General features: G+C 35.0%; 1 protein-coding gene across 1 annotated transcript in view; it reads left to right on the forward strand.

Moving 5' to 3' along the window:
• CTNNA2 (catenin alpha 2) overlaps positions 1-23,603 on the forward strand; it is a 1,091,309-nt gene that overhangs the window by 1,036,955 nt on the left and 30,751 nt on the right. The window contains exons 16-17 of the mRNA XM_087863625.1: positions 9,155-9,260; positions 13,037-13,171. Coding sequence (XP_087719751.1) covers positions 9,155-9,260; positions 13,037-13,171 — 241 coding nt within the window. The remainder of the gene's footprint in view (positions 1-9,154; positions 9,261-13,036; positions 13,172-23,603) is intronic.

The raw sequence follows: 23,603 nt of genomic DNA on the forward strand, positions 1-23,603 counted from the left end.
AGACGCTTCACCAACTGAGCCACCCAAGCACCCCACTCCTCTAGGATTTTTATGGTTTAAGGTCTCACATTTAGGTCTTTAATCCATTTTTAATTTATTTTTGTGTATGGAGTAAGAAAGTGGTCCACTTTTATTCTTTTGCATGTTCCTGTCCAGTTTCCCCAACACCATTTGTTGAAAAGACTGTCTTTTCCCCATTGGATATTCTTTCCTGCTTTATGAAAGATTCCTTGACCATATAGCTATGGATTCATTTATGGGTTTTCTGTTCTGTTGTATTGATTTATGTGTCTATTTCTGTGCCGGTACCATACTGTTTTGATTACTGCAGTTTTGTTATATAACTTGAAGTCCAGAACTGTGATGCCTCCAGCTTTGCTTTTCTTTTTCAAGGATGCTTTGGCTATTCTGTATTTTTTGTGATTCCATACAAATTTTAGGATTGTTGGTTCTAGCTCTGTGAAAAATGCTGTTGGCATTTCAATAGGGATTGCATTAAATGTGTAGATTGCTGTGAGTAGTTTAGACATTTCAACAGTATTTGTTCTTCCAACTGATGAGCATTGAATGTGTTTGCATTTCTTTATGTCATCTCTAATTTCTTTCATCAGTGTTTTATAGTTTTCAGAGTATAGGTCTTTCATCTCTTTGGTAAGGTTTATTCCTAGGTATCTTATTATTTTTGCCGCAGTTGTAAATGGTCCTGATTCCTTAATTTCCCTTTCTGCTGCTGCATCATTGGTGTATAGAAATGCAATGGATTTCTCTATGTTGATGTAGCCTGTGACTTTACTGAATTTGTTTAACAGTTCTAGTAGCTTCTTGGTGGAGTCTTTCAGATTTTCTATATACAGCATCATGTCATCTGCAAATAGAAGTTTTACTTCTCCCTTGCTGTTTTGAATGCCATTTATTTCTTTTTGCTGTGGCTAGGACTTCCAGACTATGATAAATAACAGTAGTGAGAGTGGACATCCATGTCTTATTCCTGACTGTAGAGAAAAAGGTCTCTGTTTTTCCCCATTGAGGATGATATTAGCTGTGGGTTTTTCACATATACCCTTTATTATGTTGAGATATGTTCCCTCTACATCTACTTTTCTGAGGGTTTTTATCATGAGTGGATGTTGTACTTTGTCAAATGCTTTTTCTGCTTCTATTGAAATGATCATATAGTTCTTATCCTTTACTTTATTAATGTGGTGTATCACATTGATTGTTTTGTGAATATTGAACCACGCTTGCAACCCAGGAATAAATCCCACTTGATTGTGGTAAATGATTTTTTTAAATGTATTGTTGGATTCAGGTTGCTAGTATTTTATTGGGAATTCTTGCATCCATGTTTGCAGGGATATTGGTCTGCAGTTCTCTTTTTCAGTGAAGTCTTTATCTGGTTTTGGTATCAGGGTAATGCTGATAGATTTTTGTATGTTGCCTCATAGATTTTTGTGTGTTGGTTTTATATCTCACAATTTTGCTGAATTCATTTATTCCAAGTTTGTTTGTTTGTTTTAGAATATTTAGGGTTTCCTACATAAAAGATCATGTGTCTGTGAACAAAGATAACTTTACTTCTTCCTTTCCAGTCTGGATACCTTTCATTTCCTTTTCTTGCTTTATTGCCCTGGCTAGGACTTCTAGTATTTTGTTGAGTAGAAGTGGCTAAAGGGGCACCTCTGTTTCTGCTTTCAGAGTAAAAGCTTTCATTCTTTCACCATTAAGTGAAGGATGTAAGCTCTAGGTTTTTACATTTTATTTAAGATGAGATAAAATTGGAAAACAATTTGACATTTAATTTTAAAACTGAAAATGGAGTAATCATAGACCTCAGTAATTTTGCTCTTGGGCATTTATCACAAAGTTCGAACATCTGTACCCAAAAACCTGTACACAAATATTTATACCAGATATATTTGTGATAGCCTAAAAATGAAAACCACCCATATGTATTTCATTTGGATAATGGTCAAATAAACTCTGGTGCATTCATACAACAGAAGACTACTTAGCAATACATAGATGTAGCAACTTGGATGAATTTCATGGACCTTACACAGAGTGAAAAATACCTATGTCAAATGATGGATACTATAAGATTCCATTAAGATAACATTATTTTTTTTTAATTTTTATTTGACAGAGAGAGACAGTGAGAGAGGGAACACAAGTGGGGGGAGTGGGAGAGAAGAAGCAGGCTCCCCGTGGAGCAGGGAGCCCAGTGCAGGACTTAATCCCAGGACCCTCGGATCATGATCTGAGCCAAAGGCAGGTGCTTTAACCACTGAGCAACCCAGACACCCCTAAGATAACATTCTTGAAATAAAAACAAAGAGATGGAGAACAGATTATTATCATCTATGGGTCAACTATGGGTGATTACAATTAGGAACGGAGGGCAGGTGATACAGAGTTAGTATAAGAGAACCTTGTGTTAATAGTACATTTCTGTGCCTCAATTGTGGTAATAGTTACATGAAGTTACACATATGATAAAATGGCCTATAACTTATATACACACAACTGCATGTGTAACTGCTGAAATCTGAATAATCTCTATGAATCTTATTAATATCAGAGTCCTGCTTTTATTATTGTATTATATAGTTTTGCCAGATGTTAACACTGGGGGAGGCTGGATTAAGGGTGCATAGAATATCCTCATATATATCCTTGTAAGTTCCTGGGAATCTATAATTACTTCAAAATGAAAAGTTAAAAATAGAAGAAATAATTAAATCGAATTAAACTCAGTCCCTCAGTCATACTAGCCACACTTGAAGTGTTTTATAGTCACATGTGTCTAGGTGCTGCTGTATTGGACAGTGTAGAATTATAGAACATGTCCATCATTACAAAACTCTCTTGGACAGCACTGCTAGAGAGATACTTTGATGTTTGAAGGAGTTTCAGAATTCGCTCCCAGCCTATGTAATGATAACATTAAAAGAAAATGCTACCCTTGTACATATGTTGAGTTCAGTGTCTCTTCTTTTAAAGATACTGGTTATTACCCCACACTTACTACCCGGCTTCCAGTAAGAGCAGCCACACAACCATGCAAATAGCATAAAGAAGCTAGTAACTTTTATTCCCCTAAGCCCCCCAAGTGACACAACTATCTTTTCAATCCCCTTCCTCTTCTGTTTATGATGTGGGGAAAGTGGGTCATGTCACTGATTCTGTACTCAAAGAAATCTGTACTTTGAAGCTTTCTTGAAACTTGCATGATGTTCAGAATCCTATACCAGATAGTCAGGGTTTTCCAGATGTTTCAAAGAATTTTCTTAATTCATTTTCATGAAGCAATGAGGATGAACATGGCTTTAACTTCACTTTAGTACCTAAAGTACTTACGAATATCTAGACATTCATTTAGTAGCTGAATGTTTTTCTTGTGCTATTTTTTCTGGATAATAGTAATGCTTTCTGTTTTTATATTTACATTTTAAAATTTGATATTCATATATATGGTGAAATGATCACAGTAAGTCTTGTTAACATCCATCACCATACATAGTTACAATTTTTTTTCCTTTGATGAAGAAAACTTTTAAGATCTACTCTTAGTAACTTTCAAGTATACAATTTATTATTATTATTATTATTAATTATTATTATTATTATTATATCCCCACGACTTACTTATTTTACTGCTGGGAGTTTGTACTTTTTAATTTCCTTCTCCCATTTTACTGCCTGCCCTCCTCTTACAGCCTCCACCATCCCTTCCACTCCAGGCATCTGGTAACCACTAATTTGTTCTCGAGTATCCATGAATTTGAGTATTTCTGTGAGGTTGGTTGGTTTTGTTTGGGGTTTTTTTGTTTTGTTTTGGTTTAGATTACTCATAAGTGAGCTCATATGGTATATGTCTTTCTCTGTCTGACTTATTTCACTTAGCATAATACCCTCAAGGTCCACCCACATTGTCACAAATATATATATGGAATTTTACTCATCCCCAAAAGAATGAAGTCTGTATATGTATACACACACACTGGGGTAATAACCAGTATTTTTAAAGGAACAGACCCTGAACTCAACATGTACGCACAGCACATATAGATATAGATATACAGATATATAGACATATGCCTACAGATATATAGACATATCACTTTATCCATTATTCCATCAAAGACATTTAGATTTTCATATCTTGGCTATTGTAAATAAGCATGCAGTGAACATGAAGGTGCATGTATCTCTTTGAGTCAGTGTTTTCATTTTCTTTGGATAAATACCCATAAGTGGTATTGCTGGATCATATGATAGTTCTATTTTTAATTTTTTAAGGAGCCTTCATACTGTTTTCCATAATGGCTATATACCAATTTACATTCCCACCTACAGTGCATCAGAGTTGCCTTTTCTTCACCTCTTCACCAACACTGTTATTTCCTTTCTTTTTGATAAAAGCAATTCTAACAGGTGTAAGCTTATCTCTCATTGTGGTTTTGATTTACATTTCCTTGATGATTGGTGATGTTGAGCACCTTTTCAGGCTCTTGTTGGCTATGTGTATATCTTCTCTGGAAAAATGTCTATTCAGGTGCTTTGCTCATTTTTAAATTGGATTATTTGCCTTTATTGCTATTGAGTTGTATGAGTTCTTTATATATTTTGGATATAACTATTTTAATCAGATAAATGATTTGCAAAAATTTTCTCCCATTTGGTAGGTTATCTTTTCATTTTGTTAATGATTTCCTTTATTGTACAGAAGCTTTTTAGTTTGAGGTCATCCCACCTGTTTGTTTTTTCTTTTGTTGTCTTTGCTTTTGGTGTCAAATCCAAAAAATCTTCAAGACCAGTGTCGAGTTGCTTATTGCCGTGTTTTCTTTTAGGGTTTTTATGGTTTTATGTCTTATGTTCAAGTCTTTGATCAATTTTGAGTTGATTTTTATGTACAGTGTAAGATAATAGCCCAGTTTTTCCAATGCCATTTATTGAAGAGACTGTTCCCCACTGGATAGTATTGACCGCTTTGTTATAAGTGAACTGACCGTGTATATGTGGGTTTATATTTATATTTTAAAGTAATACATTTACTCATGCAGAATTTAAAAATAAAGAGGGCACATAATTTAATCATAACAAAGACTACAGAAGAAAAAATTCACTTTTCAATCAATGATCCAGGTACATTTGGTTACTGGTATGAAAAACTAGGAGTGTGATTCCTATCTCATCTTATACACAAAAAAGAAACTGCATGTGGATTTAATATCTAAATATGAAAAGGAAACTTTAAAATTTTAGAATAAAATGGGAGACTATATGTATGATCTTGGGGTAAGGATGAACTTTTATTTTCCAACTTTATTGAGATATAATTGATATACATCGTTGTGTAAGTTTAAGGTGTCCAATGTATTGATTTGATACACATATATATTGCAAAATTATTACTACCATAGTGTTAATACCTCCAGCAAGGAAGAACTTCTTAAACACCATATGCGAAGCACAAACTCTAGTAGAAATGATTTATATATCTGGTCCAATAAAATTACAATTTATGTTAAACTGTAATGAAAGTAAATATACAGGCTAAGACTAGAAGTAATTTGAAACATGAATAAATAACAAAAGATTAGAATCCAAAATACCTAAGGAGCTTAGATACCAGTTTAGGTAAAAACAAGCAAGTCATTCGAAAAATATGCAAAAGCTTGTATTAACAACTCAGAGATAATAATGATCAATAAATGATAAAAACAGACCCAGTCTCCTCTGTCATCAAGGTAATGGAAATTAAATATTTTCATATCCCATCAGACTGATGGAAACATAAGCAAGTAAATATTATTTAAATTGACATATGTACAGAAAAATTCATGAAATATGACTGTACAACCTGAACATTGTTGTAAAAGTAACCTGTATAACCATCACCCAGCTCCAGATGCCCCCATATACCTCTCACAGATCACAGTAACCTTGCTTTCCACTGGTTGTAACTACTACTTTGAGTTTTGGCAGTGGTGTGCTGATTTTCTGGGCGGGGGTGGGTGGATGGGGGGGGCGGTAACCCTCATTTACGCAGCATTTGCTGATTTCCATGGAATAAGTACTCTTATCATGGCAGATTTCAAGCAACCAGCAAGTCAACTGACTCACCAAATTCTTGAAAAGTTAACAGTAGCTCTTAATGAGCATGTGCAAACCCACTCTAGCATTCAAGTGCCACTTAAACCTTTACTTCTTTGCTTTTTCTCCTTTTTCTTCCTTTTTCTAAAAAAAAGTTTTACTACCTAAATAAGCATCCTCAAATAGTTTGTATTAGCAACTTCTCATAACATCAATATTATTTTACTTAATTGTTTTTGAGGGCTTCCTGTATTCTGGAAGAGTTTAAATAGCATTGGGATTATCTTCTTTTTAAAGGGTTAGTGATTTCCTCTGAGATACTGCCTGGATTTACTGATTGTTTTTTACCAGCTTTCTCTTTAACAGCCTGATTTCTTCCATGGGAATCAGACTCTATAGGTTTCTCAAACTCTCCTTTCTGGTCGGCATTGGTAAATCATATTTTCCTAGAAAGTGACATCTTCCAGGTCCACAAATTTATTCACATGTATGGAGGAAAGTAGTTTCACAATACTTTTAATTTTCTGCTTTCTAAGGTTATTTTGCTCTTCCATTTTCACGTTTAAATATTTGTTTTCTCCTGTTTTTTTCTTGATAGCAATCTAGGTATATTTCTTTATATCAGTTTTGTCTTTTTTTTTTTTTTTGAGCCTGCTCTAGATTTGTTTCCAGTGTTTCATTATTCTCCAAATCATTAGTTTTTCCTACTTCTTTCTAAATTCCTGAGTCAGATCATTATTGTTTTCCTTATTTCTAGTACATTCATGTTTGTGATGAAGGCTATTAGTTTTCCTCTGAGATCACTACTTTAGCATTCCTATAAGAATGAAACATATATAGTAAAAAGAGTAAAGAGTACTGAATTGTGATTCAGGACACAGAGGTCCCGAACCTAATTCTCTTCTTGTGTGTCAGTCTCTCTGCCAGAGTCATCTTAGGCATGTCACTTAGCCTTCCTCCTTCAGTTTCTAGTTTCTCAACTAGAAAATAAGGAAATAGTTGATGATCTCAAAACTTCTATCTTGCTGTTTCATTTAATGAAATATGTTCCTATCACCAGCTTGCCACTTCAGGAATTTAAACTGAGTCTACAGAATGAACTAAGTCTCAAACTTCTTAAATAACGATATTCTGGTTTGTCCAAAAACTCTAGTCTTCTGTGTAATCACAAAAGGCACACTTCTAATCATTCTTTGGCTGCGAAATGGGAGTCTGAGCCTCAGGCAAATCACTCTGTTAAGTGTTCCTTACTAATTTAGCGTATTTTGTCATAGTCAATCAATTGTTGCAAGTTATATAAAGTTGATGAGGAATTGTTTTCCCAAATCCTTTGAAATTCTTGAAATAAACACACATGATTGTTTCTAATAAAAAAATAAGCAGCATGTACCTCTTTGTGAATGGGTTAAGACGAGGCAAAAAGTAACAGATAACAGAATAAAACTGTAAAAAAAAAAAAAAAAGAGAGATTCTAAGGTCTGAAAGTTATGGGAAAATGTGTAATAATGACAACAGTATTAAACATTGACAGACTCTTCATCTAAACCTTCCTTAAGAAATATAAAGCAAAAACAAGGAAAAATTTATTTAGGGATAGTAACAACAACAAAAAAAAATGTTAGAAAATGGAAGCCAGATTGTCACAGAATCTTACCCATATTACATAATATTCTCATGTAAAATCCCTGTCATATTTAAAAATCTAAGCAGTAATTTAAAAAAATCAATGTCCTTTGTGGAAGAATTGATGTTACCCTAGCAAAATGAAATATCTTAAGCTTTGAATTTACCAGGGTGTGTGTAATTTAAGCATTGACATGCACACAATATATTTTTGTTTTTGCTATGAATGTAAAAAATGCCAGAAGGAAAATTGGGAGAGAAACTGAACAAAATGCCCTTCATTTACATTTATTTTCTGAAGCCATTTGAAGTCTCCCATTTTATAAAATGTTATTATATAACAATGGCAGTCATTGCCCACTCTATATCTCCCTTCATGTTCTAAATAAATGGCTTCTGAGTAGTTTTTCTCCACATCTCACCACATCTCTAACTATGGGAATGTAATTTTGTAGCCTTAAAAAAACACATTGATTTTTAGGTGGACATACAGAGAGCAGAATAAGTAACCATGCTTAAAAAAAAGAATAAATTTATTGTTTTATTTACCTCTCAAGAAAAGAGAAAGAAAAGATACATGCTACATTTTGTTTAAGGATTTATGATGCAGCGTAGTTTCCTTTTCTTTTATAATAAATATTTAAAATACATATAATATTAAACAGTCCACCAAATTGAAAACCTCAACATGAAAATATGGGACAATGGTTTGGAAGCATAAAGACATCTGCTGTCACACCATGTTTTGTGTGTTCCTTCACAAGTCAGTGCCAGAAACATACAAGCCAATGAGAGTGAGAGCTCAAAAGATTCCTGAAATTCTGGCCAAACAGCTCCCAGTTATGTACAAGAGACCATTCCTTTTCAAAGTGTGGAAGTAGACTTAAAAATATAATTCATATAATATAGTGCTGGACATGGTATGAAAGACAGTGCATGTGCACTTATTTTGGTTAGATTCTGATTTAAATGTAGAATTTACACTATGACCCTTATAAAGCTTCGATGAGTTAATAATTTTTCATTCGCTTTCCTCTACTCTAAAATGGGAATAATGATGCTTACTTGCTAGGGTTGTAATAAACACAAATGAGGTAGTATATAGAATAGCACAGGCACACATAAGTATTTAAATATTAAATTCCTATTGCCCTGTGGTGATCATCTTTTTTTAATGAACCAATGTTTAAAAATAATGTAAAGAATAAAATATAAGCATGCACATCAAACTAGGGGAAAATTTTCCCTAAAAGTGAATGGAAGTAAGTGGACCACTAACACGGAAATTGAAATGAACCCAGAATACATTCAAAAGTCCTCTCATGTGGCCAGAGCAAAGTCAAATATAAAAGCAAAGTCCTGGACAAACAATATGGTGGGTTTGTTTATTTCTTCTCAATAGTGAACTTCTAATTATGTTGTTATCTTGTTTCAGAGGCAAAGGCCCATTGAAAAATACATCTGATGTTATTAATGCCGCCAAGAAAATTGCCGAAGCAGGTTCTCGAATGGACAAATTAGCGCGCGCTGTGGCTGATCAGGTAATATTAGAGGGAAGAGCGAGCACAGGCTGCGCGGTATCATTAATTAGCGCTTGGGTTCTGTAATGGATTTTAGGTACCCTACAAAATGCTTCCGAAGGATGAATTGTAATCACTAACATTTTACAAACAGGCCTCTAACGCTGCTGAGACTGAGCTGATGGCAAAGGTAGGTTCAGTTCAGGAGGGACTCATTAAAGCCCATGACCACAACTTCTTGAGAAAGAAGAGTACCCGCTACTTAAGAGACGTAACTCCCAAAGCATGGGTTATGCTGGCTGCGCTCATTCAGCAAGCCGAGTGCGCTACAAAAGGAGGAAGAGAAAGAAGAACTTTAACTTTGGTTATTTCATATTGATCTTACTGTATTGAGGCTCTTTATAATTCATAATAATTAATGCGGTAGCATAAATGGGATTAATGCACATGAGAGAGAACCTCCAGATCTCGTTTTCATCTGGATTTAAAGGTATCCCAGATGAATGAAATTCGCGGAGTATCTTTTCAGACTGAAATTGGGTACATGTTAATGTAGTTCTCAATCTCACCTTGAATGTTTGAGTTTATCTCCACACTTTTCATGTTACGTGGCTTAAATTGGAACTCTAAAAACCTGTTCTAAATATGTCTCGTTGCAATAATGTCCCATGCCTTATAAGGGTACTTTAAGCAGTAGACTTTTACAGGTAACTAATTCTTATCTTATTACAAGCATGAATTTGCTTACTAGACTGCAATGCAGCAATGCTCTCTGGAGACACTAAGAGACAGGATTGTTCATTCTCCATTGATGACCCTGATCTCCTATGATTTTTGACTTGCTTCTCATCATTTTCTTCCTTCATTCCTTAATATTTGGCTGTTGCCATAAATACTTGCTGTCTTCAACCTCCCAGATTCTAGAGTCCTTTGGGTCAATACCAAATTCGCTCATCTTCTAAACACTGGAAAGAAAAACACATGATTCAACTATTAAGTCTACATTTAAAATAAGCCAACAGATTCTCTCGTTTTAATTTTTTTACATATGCAATGACTAATCCAAGAGAATATATTTTGCTTGCTTTAAAATGTTTGAGAAACAATAGTAAAGATAATTCATTAAATATTACTGTCATTTGACTATCCCCTAAAATTTGTGCAGGTTGAAGACCGAATCATTAATTACTAAGTTGCTAACTTCGGGGCACTATCAAGTGCCAGGCTTCCTGCAGTTTGCAGCATAAACTGAACTGCTTTATACAGAGCTCCATATATATCCCAGAAAGTTCACGGAGACAGTGAAGGTACTTGGAAATACGCATGCATGTATGCAAACAAACAAAAATACACCAGCCAGGAAAGAATGCCACATTTTTTCCCCTGCAAATGTTGAGGGCACTTGGGACGAGTGGAGTGAGAAGAGATTGATGGTGGTCCTGAAAAGAGTTTTGTGAGGAAGGACTTCTTCCCAGAAGGGAAAGTGGACGGAGTTTGAATGGCTTTTTCCATTAAACTCTGAATCTCAGTCACTGAAACTGTTTCTTAGTATGTTTAGGTTCCTTGAGTTCAATATTTTTTATTGTGATTTTTGTTTTTTGCGTTTGCATTTTTAGTCCCTTATTTCCAATAATTATGCAACTTGAATCCTAGCCCTAAAACAGTTTTGCTATCTGGAAAGCACACCACACGTGCATGCAAACAAATCCCAGGATTCTAGATGTATTTTGAAATTAAATGACAAAGTATTTAAATGCTATTCTATGATGACTTTTAAAATAAACAGATGAGGGTTAAATATAACCCTCTCTTTGTGGCATTCTCACTGTCAGCAGCTGTGAAGCACCTTGCAATTTTGCTAATGTTTTGTCTGAATAGGACATTTCTTTCTCAAAATCTGCACCTCTTTCCGTGATACGAGAATTATTTTTCTTGGTCCATCATGCTTTTATGTGTGTTTTAAATAATAGAATAGAATGAGCATTAGTAAGGAGTGGATTTGTTGTCTTTATTTTGCCTGAAAATATTTTTATGAAGATTTGAGATACACAAGCAATATAAACTTTTTACGGACTGTTGCATTTTTAATTACTGTTGCATTGAGATAGAACTTCCAGTTTAATTTGCTGCAAGGTATTTGTATCGAAAGCCTTGTCAGCCCTCTAGGGAGATATCATTTTAAAGTTAATTCCTTTCAGTATATGAGTCTCTGGAGTAGGATAAATATTACAGTATTAAGTACTTGTAGAAAGCTAAAAACAGTCTCTGTGGGATTCTTTCTTGATAAATGCAGTTAGTGGAAAAATTACCATAATTGTGTTATATATAAAAGAGACCCCTATGTCATTTATTAAAGAAATGGTTATGTCACAACCACCTTCACATTATTAATGAAACAACTGCCTTTCTTTCTCTTTCTTTTTTCTTTCTTTCCTTTTCTTTCTTTTTCTTTCTTCCTTCCTTTCCTTTCCTTTCCTTTCCTCTTTTTCCTTTTCTTCCTTCCTCTCTCCCTCCCCTTCCTTCCTTCCCTCCCTCCCTTCCTCCCTTCCTTTCTTTTCTTTCTTCTTTCCTTTCCTTTTTTCTTTCTTTTCCTTCCTTCCTTCCTTCCTTCCTTCCTTCCTTCCTTCCTTTCCTTTCCTTTCCTTTCCTTTCCTTTCCTTTCCTTTCCTTTTTCTCCTTCCTTCCTTCCTTCCTTCCTTCCTTCCTTCCTTCCTTCAGAATTGCCTTTCTTCAGCTTGAAGGAAACCTAGCTGGAATCTTTATTTCATACTCTTATTCTAAATAAGATACTTCAGTTTGGGCTCTAGGTACTTATTTCTTACAGTGTTTCATCTCAAGGATCTGGTGAGTATATGTCCCTTACAGGTGCCAAACTGAGGCAGAACAATGGGATGGCCTGCAGAATCTTGAACTGAACTTTTGATAGCAGTAGAAATATATTTCAATGACTGAATAGCCATTAGTATTGAAGCCTCAGAAATGCTTTAGGGAGTCATGTAAATGTCTGTGGAAGTGTTCAGCTAAGCTCAGCTGTATTCGATAGACATCTACCCACTAAAAGAAGAGAGTTCAAAATCTTGGTCCTAGTTGACTCTGGAACAACCTCGAAGAGTTCTCTTTTTACTCTTAGGAGTTTGTTTCAATTGGCTTCAAACTCATTTTACTTAAATCTATTGTTCTAACAGTGGTCATTATCCTTCTCGGAGTCTCTTATTTAAAGAAAGTTTATAATGTTGCTAAAGTTTTGATAAATATACAAGTCCAAAAAGTGAAATAGGCTTCCTTTAGTGAATGATACTTTTCTGAAAAAGCCAAAGGAAACAAGTGATTTTCCCCCCAACTAATTGAATTGAAATTTTATCCTATGCTGTGTCAGAGAGACTGCTACCCAGAGTGATTTCGTTCTAGCTTCCATTGCTTTGGTTGTCCATATTAAAATAACTACACATGGTGAATGTTGGATGGGCTACTAGGAAAAAACCTGGAGAATATTTAGTTTCCTTAACAGTTCAGAAGACAACTGGTAAAATTACTCATAAACATGTACAGAAGTTCCAATAAGACTTTCTGGAAGATCTTCAGTATTCTTTTTACAGAATTATATCAAAGTAGAGCTGACCACTCTAAACTACTGGCTGTGGCCTTCCTAAAATGTGCTATAGAGAAGTGCAGTTAAATGGATGTAATGAAGGTATATGACACTAAAACCTTTTCTTCTCACAGCTTTTATATAGTAAGTATTAGAAACTGAAGGGTACTTACTAATTGAGATCACTTTTTTTTTTAATGTTTTATAGTGTCCTGATTCAGCATGTAAGCAGGATTTATTAGCCTACCTTCAACGAATTGCCTTGTATTGCCATCAGCTTAATATCTGCAGCAAGGTGAAGGCAGAAGTACAGAATCTGGGAGGAGAGCTCATTGTGTCAGGGGTAAGCCGGGACTTGGGCTTCACAATTAAAGTTCCCACTGTTGTACTTCCAAGGCAAACATTCTTGGCAACAGTACTGCTAAAAACACCAAACTACAGTGATTCATAGGGAGGTTTTTTTTTTAAATAAATGTTATCACCATTATTCCAGACCTTACAATAACTCGCAAAGAGCAATTTGATTTTCCAATTACCCCGTGTTTATACTAGCCTTGTAAAATCTCCATTCTTCACAAGAAAACTAATTTCATAGTCTGGAAACTCATTGCCAAGCTGTGACTATTATAATTATTTGGAGCTTTTGTACATTTACTCATTGTGAGTTTATTTCCCTTTGTTAGTCCTAGTAATTTTCACTTTCTGTTCAGGAGCCAGCCTCTCTATGTGTGGATTGTGTTCACATGTTAGAGATGATGAAAACAATAGGAATTCATTCATCAGGTTCCAATGCATACTAGGTCATCAGTAACCCTTGAAAGCCAGAAAATATTCAAATTTAATACAGGTTGATGTGCTGTTGCCAAAAACTAACATAGTTGTCAAACACTAACAATTATGTATTCTTTGCTTAGTCACTCCAGTGTTTCCTTTAGTATCTGGTCCACTTTCATCAAATGTAAAGAAATAAGTTCGATTAACAGAAGCATTATGATTTCTTGGCAAGATTTCCAAATGTATGTGTTGAGGTTCTTCACCTTGGCTTCTCCTCCCTCTGTCCCTTTCTTTGAACATGAGGTGCCATCTATTGTAAACTATTTGCGAATTCCAAAGTGTGGCTCTGCCACCTTTAGTTCTTTTCCCAGTCAGCCATGATGCTGCCTCTTAAGCGTGGCATTACCAGGAACATAACGTGATCAACATGGTGAATGCCTTATGAGAATCAGACTAGCCATGAAGCTCAGTTCTTTACTGAGACCCTTTCAGAAATTCAGCAGTTTGACCATTTGATAAAAATATATGGAAAAATCATTCTTGAACCCAAAGGTTTCAGGTTCTATGTTGTTTGGCTTGCAGAAAACAGCTGGGAAAAGAGCTGATCTGGCTTGCATGGAGATGCCATCTGGAAAGCCTGTTCCATGCAGTCTCACCTAGAGTCCAGTAAATTGGCTATTTTGTGCCTCTTCCCAAAGCATAGTCACCTCTTTGCATTTCCAAAATGATCCTGCTTCAACATTCTTCAACAGCCAAGAGCAATCTGTCTTGCAATGTGTCCTTTCTGCTGAGTTGGTAATTACCAAGATTCTCTCTGCCAAGAAGTGATCAAAACATTGCATATCCCTTGCTTCCTTTCTTATCTTCAGACTCCGATGGTATAGTCTCCCATACCATTCAGCTTTCATGTCCATCTGTATATAGCACCTGTGGAACTGAGTGCTTTTTGTTTAGCTTGCCTTGTGTGCTTTCATTTGTCACTTTCCAAATCTTATTATTTACGTGGATGCGCAAAGCATCTTTGTGGATCTCAGACTCCACAACCTCATCTAGGCGATATTTGATTGGCAGAGTTGCTCTCCATTATCCTCCCAGTACCCATTGTTCATCACTGCTTCCAGAGCCTCATTTCCATTGTCTTTCCTCATTTAGATGTAGTCCAAACCATCACTGGCTTTTATCACTTGCACTGTTGGCATTTGTAGAGGTGTTTGAGATTGAGAACACCATCAAGAAGCCTGTTTCCTTCTTTGAGTCTTACTGGCAAAGTTCAAAAATCCTTGCATGGGAGAAGGCTTCTTTTAGAGGAATGTTATACAACTTTATAATAATTCTGAGTCAAATGCATTATAAAGGTTTGCTATATATTGCTCAGTTATGGACCTGCTCTTGGCCTCCTCATTTTTTCAAAGCTTGATTGCTATTTGGTGCCATACCTGCATCTGTAGTCTGCTGTCTTTGCCACTTCTGCCTCCATCTTATTCTTCATTCTCCTTCACTGATGGCCAACGGAGAAAAAAAAAATCAGCGTTTTGCAAAATAGCCACAAATGACTGCCTTCAAAGTTCTGAAAGAGTCAAGAATGTAAGACCCCCATACACACAAACTTTTCAATGATTTTGCCAAGAAAATGTGCCCATGCTTTGGGCCCCATTTATTTTATTGTCTGGCATGACAAAGTTGCTATTTTTAAGGAAAAACTACTAGAATATACCATTCAATAAAAAAAAGAAAAATGTTTGAATGTTCCTTCCTTTTTCCCTATGTGCTTATGTACTTGGGATTCAAGGTTGTGCCTTCTTCTTTGAAACATATGAAAGCCCCCAGGAAGGTATATGTGTTAGTAGTCAAAATTTCCCCTAAAATAAGGGATTTGGATAGATCCCATTTTTTCCAAGAAAAAAATATTTGAATTTCATTGCTGAAAACCGTGTTTTTAGAGCCTTATGGTAGCATGAGGAGCAAAACGCACATGTGCACAGTTATGTACCATGTTAGCATGTGTATGTTTTATGTGATTCTGTGTGTACAAGCTGGGAAAGGCTTCCGTTGTATCGCATTTGGCTTGAGTGGGTGGGGCAGGAAATTCAGTAGGTCGTGGGCAAGAGGACAGTGGGTACAAAAGCCCTTGAATCCTGAGGGCAAGCTAGAAAAATAATGCAATCCCGGATACGTGATGTGCTCATTCACACAACTGCTAAGAAGCACCGTTAATTTTCTGGCTGGAGATCTGTTTTTAAAGTTACTGGCTTCAGTCTTTCTCACCAGCCAAAAAAGTGCTGTTCTTACTAAATCTCAAAGTAGAAGATGCGTTTGTGAGCCAGTTCAGCTTATGCCACTCGTATGGTTACTAAGGGGGTCAACGGGGAAGAGAAAATTAAAAAACAAAAACTAACAGTGCTAAATGCTAAGGGGAAAGTGGAGGAAACCAAAGTCCATAAGATTAAACATCCATTAGTTTATGAACTGGCTTTATTTGCTTAGTGTTTGTTTATCTCTTAAGTTAGTTTACATGCTTTTTGGAAAAAGAAATGTTCAAAGAAGAAAAAAGGAAGGAAGGAGAGAAAGAAAGAGAGGAAGGAAAGACGGAAGGAAAAGAAAAAGAGAAGAGAAAAGAAGGGAGGGAGGAAAGGGAAAGAAAGAAAGGAAAGGAAGGAAGGGAAGGAGGGGAGAGTCATGAAAGAAGGAAAAAAACAAAGGAAAGAGAAACTTAACCATAGCGTACTATTTTTAGTGCAGGTAATATCCATTAAACGTGACAGCATTATATTCGTCATGGCAAAGAGGTTGAGCCAATCTTTTTTTCAAGTATGTAAACATATTTTGAATACAAGTTCATTCCAATGCTATGATGTGGATATTACCTGTATATCTGTTATGTTTTTAATTTTTATTCACTAGGTTTCAGAGGATTTAATGGGTTCTTTTAAATTTTAAAACAAAGATGTACATATGGATCTGGAGAAATAAAAACCATTCCATAACCATTGATATCTTTAGCTACCCTAACATTTGTACTTCTGAATTTTTCTGAATGAGACTGGAAACACTAATGTGGAATTTTAGAATGTAGGATGGTAAACATCAAGCATTCTGATCAATCTGAAAAGTTTCACCTAATTTTTTCTTTTTGAAGTTCAAATACATCACTATAACAATGAAGCCAGAATGCAAGAGGAACTAACCCTACTTTGGACAGGAATTCAGTGTTTAGGTTAGAGATAGAAGGACACAGATTGTAAGTTCTTGTTGACTCCACATGAAAATGCTACAAATTTTAATAGATTATATTGCATATAAATGTCTTTTTCTCATACCTAACAAAGTATAGGAGCAGAGTTTGGAGGCGAGTAATGTTAATTTCCTATGTCCTCGGCCTGATGGAATGGAGCCCTACCCTATTCCTGAGGGATTGAGTGACTTGCCTTAATGGGCACTATTGTTCTTTGCCATTTAAATCTTTCCTTCCAAATCTGAATCCCTCTCAATTGGGTTATGGAGAGAAGCTTGACAAGATGAGCAAATATAATTTGTGATACTGGTAGGATTTGAATTGGTAAAGAAGAAACTAGAGAATAAGCAGTCAGTTATAGTCTTTATTGCCTATGTTTCACATCATTAAAAAAATTGGACTCAATTAAAATCAACATGAGTATTCATGGTAATAAAGGAAAACCATTCATACAATACTAGAAACTGATAATGGTCAAATCAGTCCTACCTGACTGTGGCATATAATCAAAGATACATATGTGCACAAACATACACATGCAACAAATACTCATGATTTGATATTTACTCCCTTACCCCCTGAGTAAGCAGTAATCAGGAACTGAACTAGTGGTTGACAACTGTGACATATCTGATCCAAGACAGTTTAGAGAAAAGAAAACATGGGAATTATTTGTGCAATGCTATATGTATTATATATTTTAAAATATATATTATAGATTGTACTTTTATACACATATTCCATATTTTAAAAATGTGATTTGTTGAGATGAGAACTGCATTTTATTTGAAAAATTCTGTATTTCATCTATAAAAAATAGTGTCAGTATTTTGTAATGGGCTCAAGCAGTCATTGGAACAAGCATTGTACTTATTTGTGTAGCCTTGTACTTTTATACAACTTGTACCCTTATTTGGGGAAAGAGTCTTTTTTTATATATTCCGATTCTGTCTGTTGTCAATTCTTGATTATCTCTACTGATCAGAGTATAGTAGTAATGGAAACAGATCTAAATTGCTAGCTATTTCAGTTTGGGGTCTGAAATGCATTTCTATGCTTCATTTGAAAAAAAAGAAAAAAGAAAAAAAAGGATATGTATTCAGGAAATTAATAGCAGTTCCAAATAATTTTCTCCAGATTTTCCGGAGGGGAGACCATTAAGTATTTGGGTTTAACAGACTTTTCCTGAACTATGGAACAGTAGGAGAGTCCACAACTGAAGAGAGTAAGAGTAAAACAAACTTGAGATTATAAATCTGGATGGAAGGATGGTGGAAATAATCTGTAGCAGTAAGAAAATTAAACAAGTATTTATCATTGGCAGAATGGCCATAGTTCTTTGCATATACTTTACTAGTAAGATGAGTTGCTGAATAATTCATTCTCCAAAAAGCCTAACCCTCCCAATTTGTCATGATAGTAAAACTATAACCATTTAAGTTCAGATTCCTGCATTATGTTTTCCTTAGTTACATTTGTATCAGCGTACATGGTCATTGATTTTTATACAACCCTAATTATGCAAACCTTCAGGGAAAAATAACCCTGAAGTGATTTTTCAGTGCACATTCATTCTCCCAGTGTTAGAAAAGTGACATTTAAAAAACTCAAGGTATTGCATGTGGAAGAAATGGGAAATGGGGATTTTTATAAGAAAAGTGAAAATCTCCTTGAGTGCCAGGCATCATAGGAAGTTTTGAGTCTAGTGTACCACACCTGTCAGGTGTCTCCCTGAATTTAAATAGTCTTGTGCAAAGGAGGACGGTATATTGCTCTGCTATAAAAAGTAGCTCTTTAGTTACATACTCGGTAACTGTGACCCTAAACTTATCAATTCAAGCTATTCATTAAAAAAAACAGTTTTTCACTGATGAAATTAAACCAGTTGGTTATCCAATTTGCTTTATGCATAGAAAAAAATACTTTATATTCTAATGGTCTCATTTTAAAGAAGACAGACTCTTTTGTGGCAAAGCTGGAACATGAACCGAGCAAAGAACTGTTTTTACCTTAAGTGGAGACATGGGTTGACCTAACTTGTATCTACTCAATGGATTGATTTGATTGCATCACCTGAGCTTGTAAACGGAGACATTTCTATTTTGGTTTGAGGGCATTCATGACTGCTTATCAGAGTAGAAGTGGCTAGTGGCTTTATGAAGAATGTCTCTGCCTCAGAAATGTCAGTGCCATTACTTTGTTCTTCAGTCAGTGAACTTTCATTCCTTTAGGTTTTAGAAACTATTCAAGTTTTGAAAGCCTCAAATTAAAAAGAAGGCAAATAATTCATACCTTAATCTATTAGCAAGTAATGTTTTAGACTTTAGTTAATATTCAGACTACTGTTTGGCAGCCAATGATGAGTAATATTTTATGAAAACTTGGAAATTATACACATGGGAGGTACCTGGATGAGGGACACCAATTATGCATATCTTGTGATATCTGTGCAACACAGGCAAACCTATGGAAGAAGTACTGGTTTCTTACATTTTCCCATGAGATATATTCTGATTTTGAGATACTGCCTATTATAACTGATTTCATTCTGAGATGTTCTTTCTTTGTTAATATATTTTAAATAACTAATGCCTATAGTAGTGTCGTAGGAGCAGTCTCCTCATTTTTAACTAGTTTTGAATATGTGAGAACAAATCCAGATAATAACTGTTCCCTTAAATTGAACTGAATAATTATGGGAAGCCACAGTGTTGGATAGAATACCTTTATTACAGTGTCTGTCATTTAGTTTATGCTTTCTGGTTTTCCTGTGTACACTTGGATTTGTCAGCTCTAGTCAAGAAATACATTACTTTGAATTGATTACCTAAATCCATTGTGATTTTTTTTCTTGTTCCTACATGGATATACCTCAAGAATTCCTGGACTGAAGGCAGTTGGAAGAAAAAGAAGCTAAAATGTGAATAAGTTGATACAAAAATACAAAAATAAATAAGAGAAGATGAATATTAAAATCTCATACTAAATATGATCTGGGGAATCTCATCACTGATTTCGCACAATTTTCCTTTACCTCCGATGACTCAAAATAAAGGAAATTAAGAGACTCCATAGCAAAACTGAGACAGGATTTTATGTTTGGTACTAGATTTAATAAAATTTTGACAATCCTATTTTTTTAGAAAAAGATTAGCATTTCTTTATGTTGTTCCTAATTTCTAATGACAAACTAGCAATCAGAGCTTCAAAGAGTTATGCTTCCTGTTCACATCAGGATATTTTCTCATTCACTGAACATTTTTAGGGTGTTCCAACTACTTAAAAGGCACAGTGATGAATATTGGTTGGGTGAGGGTATTCAAAGTCCTTTATCTCTAATAGCAAATAATGTCCATGAAGAGGATAAATTTTTCTGTCCATTGTGCTTTTGTTAGATTGTGTAGTCCATTGGGTTTTCTTTTTTCCATTTAGTTTCTCATCTTCCTGTTTAGCATTCTCAGCAAGAATAGCAGGGTGTCTGTTGATGGCTATCTCTGTGTATTCACTGTTGTTCTTGGTTTACTATATTCTAGAAATAAAAGTGCGTTTAACTTTCTTCTGCATTCTGTTCCTACAGATTATTTTGTCGAATGCTTTCTCCAGCTTAATTTAAATGATTTATAAAATATGGCTTTTATTGTAGCCCTTAGGAGAGAAATATGTTCCATGTTCTGGCCCATGTATATTACAAATAGGAAAGACTTCTGGATGGGCGGTGTGTAGTTTTCTTAGTTCAGATTTCTTGTACTGCTTCAGAACATATTGTCTTACTCTATCTCGAACAGTCATTTTCTTCGTGGGCAATAAATATATTTCAAATATTTCATCCTAATCCAATTTTCTTGAAGGCAAGCTTACTTAACTTACTTTAATCTTTTCTTTCATCATCAATGCCATATCTTATTTTATTGCTTTTCTCTGAATACCTTCATCTGTGCAGATGCCTTGCTGATAATGAACTTGACTGGAACTCTGGCTAGCTCTTCTGTCAAATCTGCACAATCTGTATCTTGACCTCTTTCATCCATATCCTTCTGAATATCTATTTCTCAACTTAGAGAAGTTCCTGGAGAAGTTCCAGTCAGCATCATCTTATGAGAATCACGTACTCTTTTAAGTCCAGTGTTCTGTATGTGAGACACTATCATAAAACAAACTCAAAATAGAATCTCTTTATCTAGGAACTCCCAGTTCAAATCAGTTGCTATCAGAATTATTTGGATTCTGTCTTGCTGAGATGTTTCTCTTCAATAATAACATTGTGGTCAGCCTGCCAACTGCCTGATCACATCTTCCACGATTAATTACTTTATAGATACACCTCCAGATTATTCTTTTGGAATGTACAGATTATTCCACCTAACTTTATCTTTTACACTAAGTCAAATAACATTTTTTTCAACAAGCAAAATTTTGAAACCAATCCTACATCTCCGATCACAATAAAGTTATAACCATGACTTCAATAATGGGGTCTCTTGAGTGAAATCTTACAATCACTTCATATCTTGTCTTGAAAGGCTAACGCATCCATTTATGTGATATCATAGAAAGTATGCATCAACTCCATAATTGTAGTGACAGTTTTCATAAAAATGTCAAGAGGCTAGATCCTAAGAAGAGTTGTAAATTATCTGATCCTGGCATTGCATTCTGTGTCAAAGAAATTTTTTTTAACTAATATAACTAAAGACATTATTGCAATCAATCGTACTAAATTCACCTAAAAAGTCAGCACAGTTCACCATTCTGCATCCTTTCGATGCAGCCTAGTTTTGCATTGGGTTCCTGAAGTCATGCTCCATTTCCAAATAAGCAGTAGATAATAAGAAATATCAATAGATTATAAGTTAGTTTTATTCAAACATTTAAAAAGTGTTTAATTCCATTTTTATTCTGATACCTTAACATTGGCAAATGTGTACATTCTTTGTTGGGTAGTAAAATTTTTAAGGTGTTTATTGGAAGAATGGACAGTTGCCATCAGTAATCTTAAAATAATGACCTTTAAATTTTGTATGAAAGGTGAGATGACACAAATAAGTTTCCTATACATAAGAATCATTTTTGAAACTGAGAAATTATGGTAAATGAATAGCACATTCCCTATAATGGGAAAGTCAGGAGATGCCTAATTTCTAAAACAAATGGGTTCATGATAAAGCATAAAAAAGCAAGGATAAGCCAACAAGTCAATGATCCAAAAAGTAAAAATAGGAAGAAAATTAGGCTTCATAGACCCATTAATTGTGAAAACTCACAGAAAAAAAGCTGTTGAATACAGAATTTGAATTTAGATTTGGAATTACTGAAAATAGAAATACAATAATACAGACAGGGAAACATGCAGAGTATCACTGCTTCCTATAATAAGTACAGAAAACATCAAGTATAAAAAATTCTATTTTTTCTTCATAAATGCCAGATTTTTTTTCTTTTCCATTGTCTAATTCTCCAAAGACGTTCTTTAAATGTCTCTAACATTTATTTTGAGTAAGGGATGGGAGTAATGTTGCCAAATCCATTATCAGTTTGAATTTAGTAGCATCTGTGTTTCAAAATGCTCCCTAACCTGACTATTTTGCTTAATTTTTAAATTGTGATTATTTAATACACTTACATATGTAGTGAGCTAAGAATGGCAGGACTAAAAATAGAATAATATTTGCTTGAAACATAAGAAAGAAATTTTTCAATAAATAATATGGTTTATTTGCTTGTTTCTACAAGCTTTGGGCTTTACCCATTTATGGTGCCATGAATTATAAGCTGTTACTTTTACTAAAATATTTTCTGTGGAAAGAGTGGGTTTCACTTCTCATATATCCCACCAGGCAGATAAAAATCTGGCTTCTATGTGGATGGTTTCAGGATCTCCCTGCTCTTCAATATCACCCTTTTTTGTTTTGTCATACTACCCACTCAACAACTTTGAGTAGTTCATAGTTTTTAACTTCTAAATCTCCATTTAAAAAAAAGACCTTTGTGTTCTCCATATTATTCTCCCATCTTGTCTGTTTTACACCCCCATCCCCCAAATGGACTCAGAGGTTAAATAAAGCTATATGACTATAGCTTTATAGCTTTACTGCATGTGACACAAATGTTTGGTCAGTTAGCATCACTGGGTCACTTAAACTTGACCTCTGACAGTGGCAGTGTAGGTACCATAAGGTTATAGAAATCTTCCCATTTGATTTTTCTCCAGTTTTGAAAGTGGGGTTTAATAACCCCATTTAGATATATGTTATATTCAGTACACACAGAAAACCTAGTCACGATTGACATATTTTATGCTGAAGGTAACATTATAAGAAGTAGAAATAGGCATTGGTTATTGGCTTATCTTTTTAAAATGTGCCTGTCACACAGCCCCTCCTTGGGTACAAAAAGGAAGAGTAAAAAGAGTTGCAGTTGTAGCAACAATGAATGCATTAGTTCTTCAGTGGTTCCAATAAAAGAGGTAAGTATCCTTTTAGTACCATGTACTGGCTGGAGATGCAGAGGCCAAGAACTTGATGAAGGTCACACAGCAGGGCAATGGAACTTCCAAGAAAGACATCTGAGATTCCCCACATACTGTTCCAGGCTTTAAGAGCTGCAGCCCTTGCTTTCTCTCTTGGTGATCTTCAAAGATTTAAATAGGGGTTTCATCCCCTTTGAACCCCACTATGATTGTCCCTGACAATGCCTGACAAGGCAGGGTGCTTCTTCATTCTGCTTCTCCCAGATGGTCCATTTATCTGTTCAAGAGAGCCAATGAGGATTT

The sequence above is a fragment of the Ursus americanus genome, chromosome 7 (assembly GCF_024610735.1).
Source record: "Ursus americanus isolate L20-20 chromosome 7, mUrsAme1.1.p, whole genome shotgun sequence".
Taxonomy (NCBI): domain Eukaryota; kingdom Metazoa; phylum Chordata; class Mammalia; order Carnivora; family Ursidae; genus Ursus; species Ursus americanus.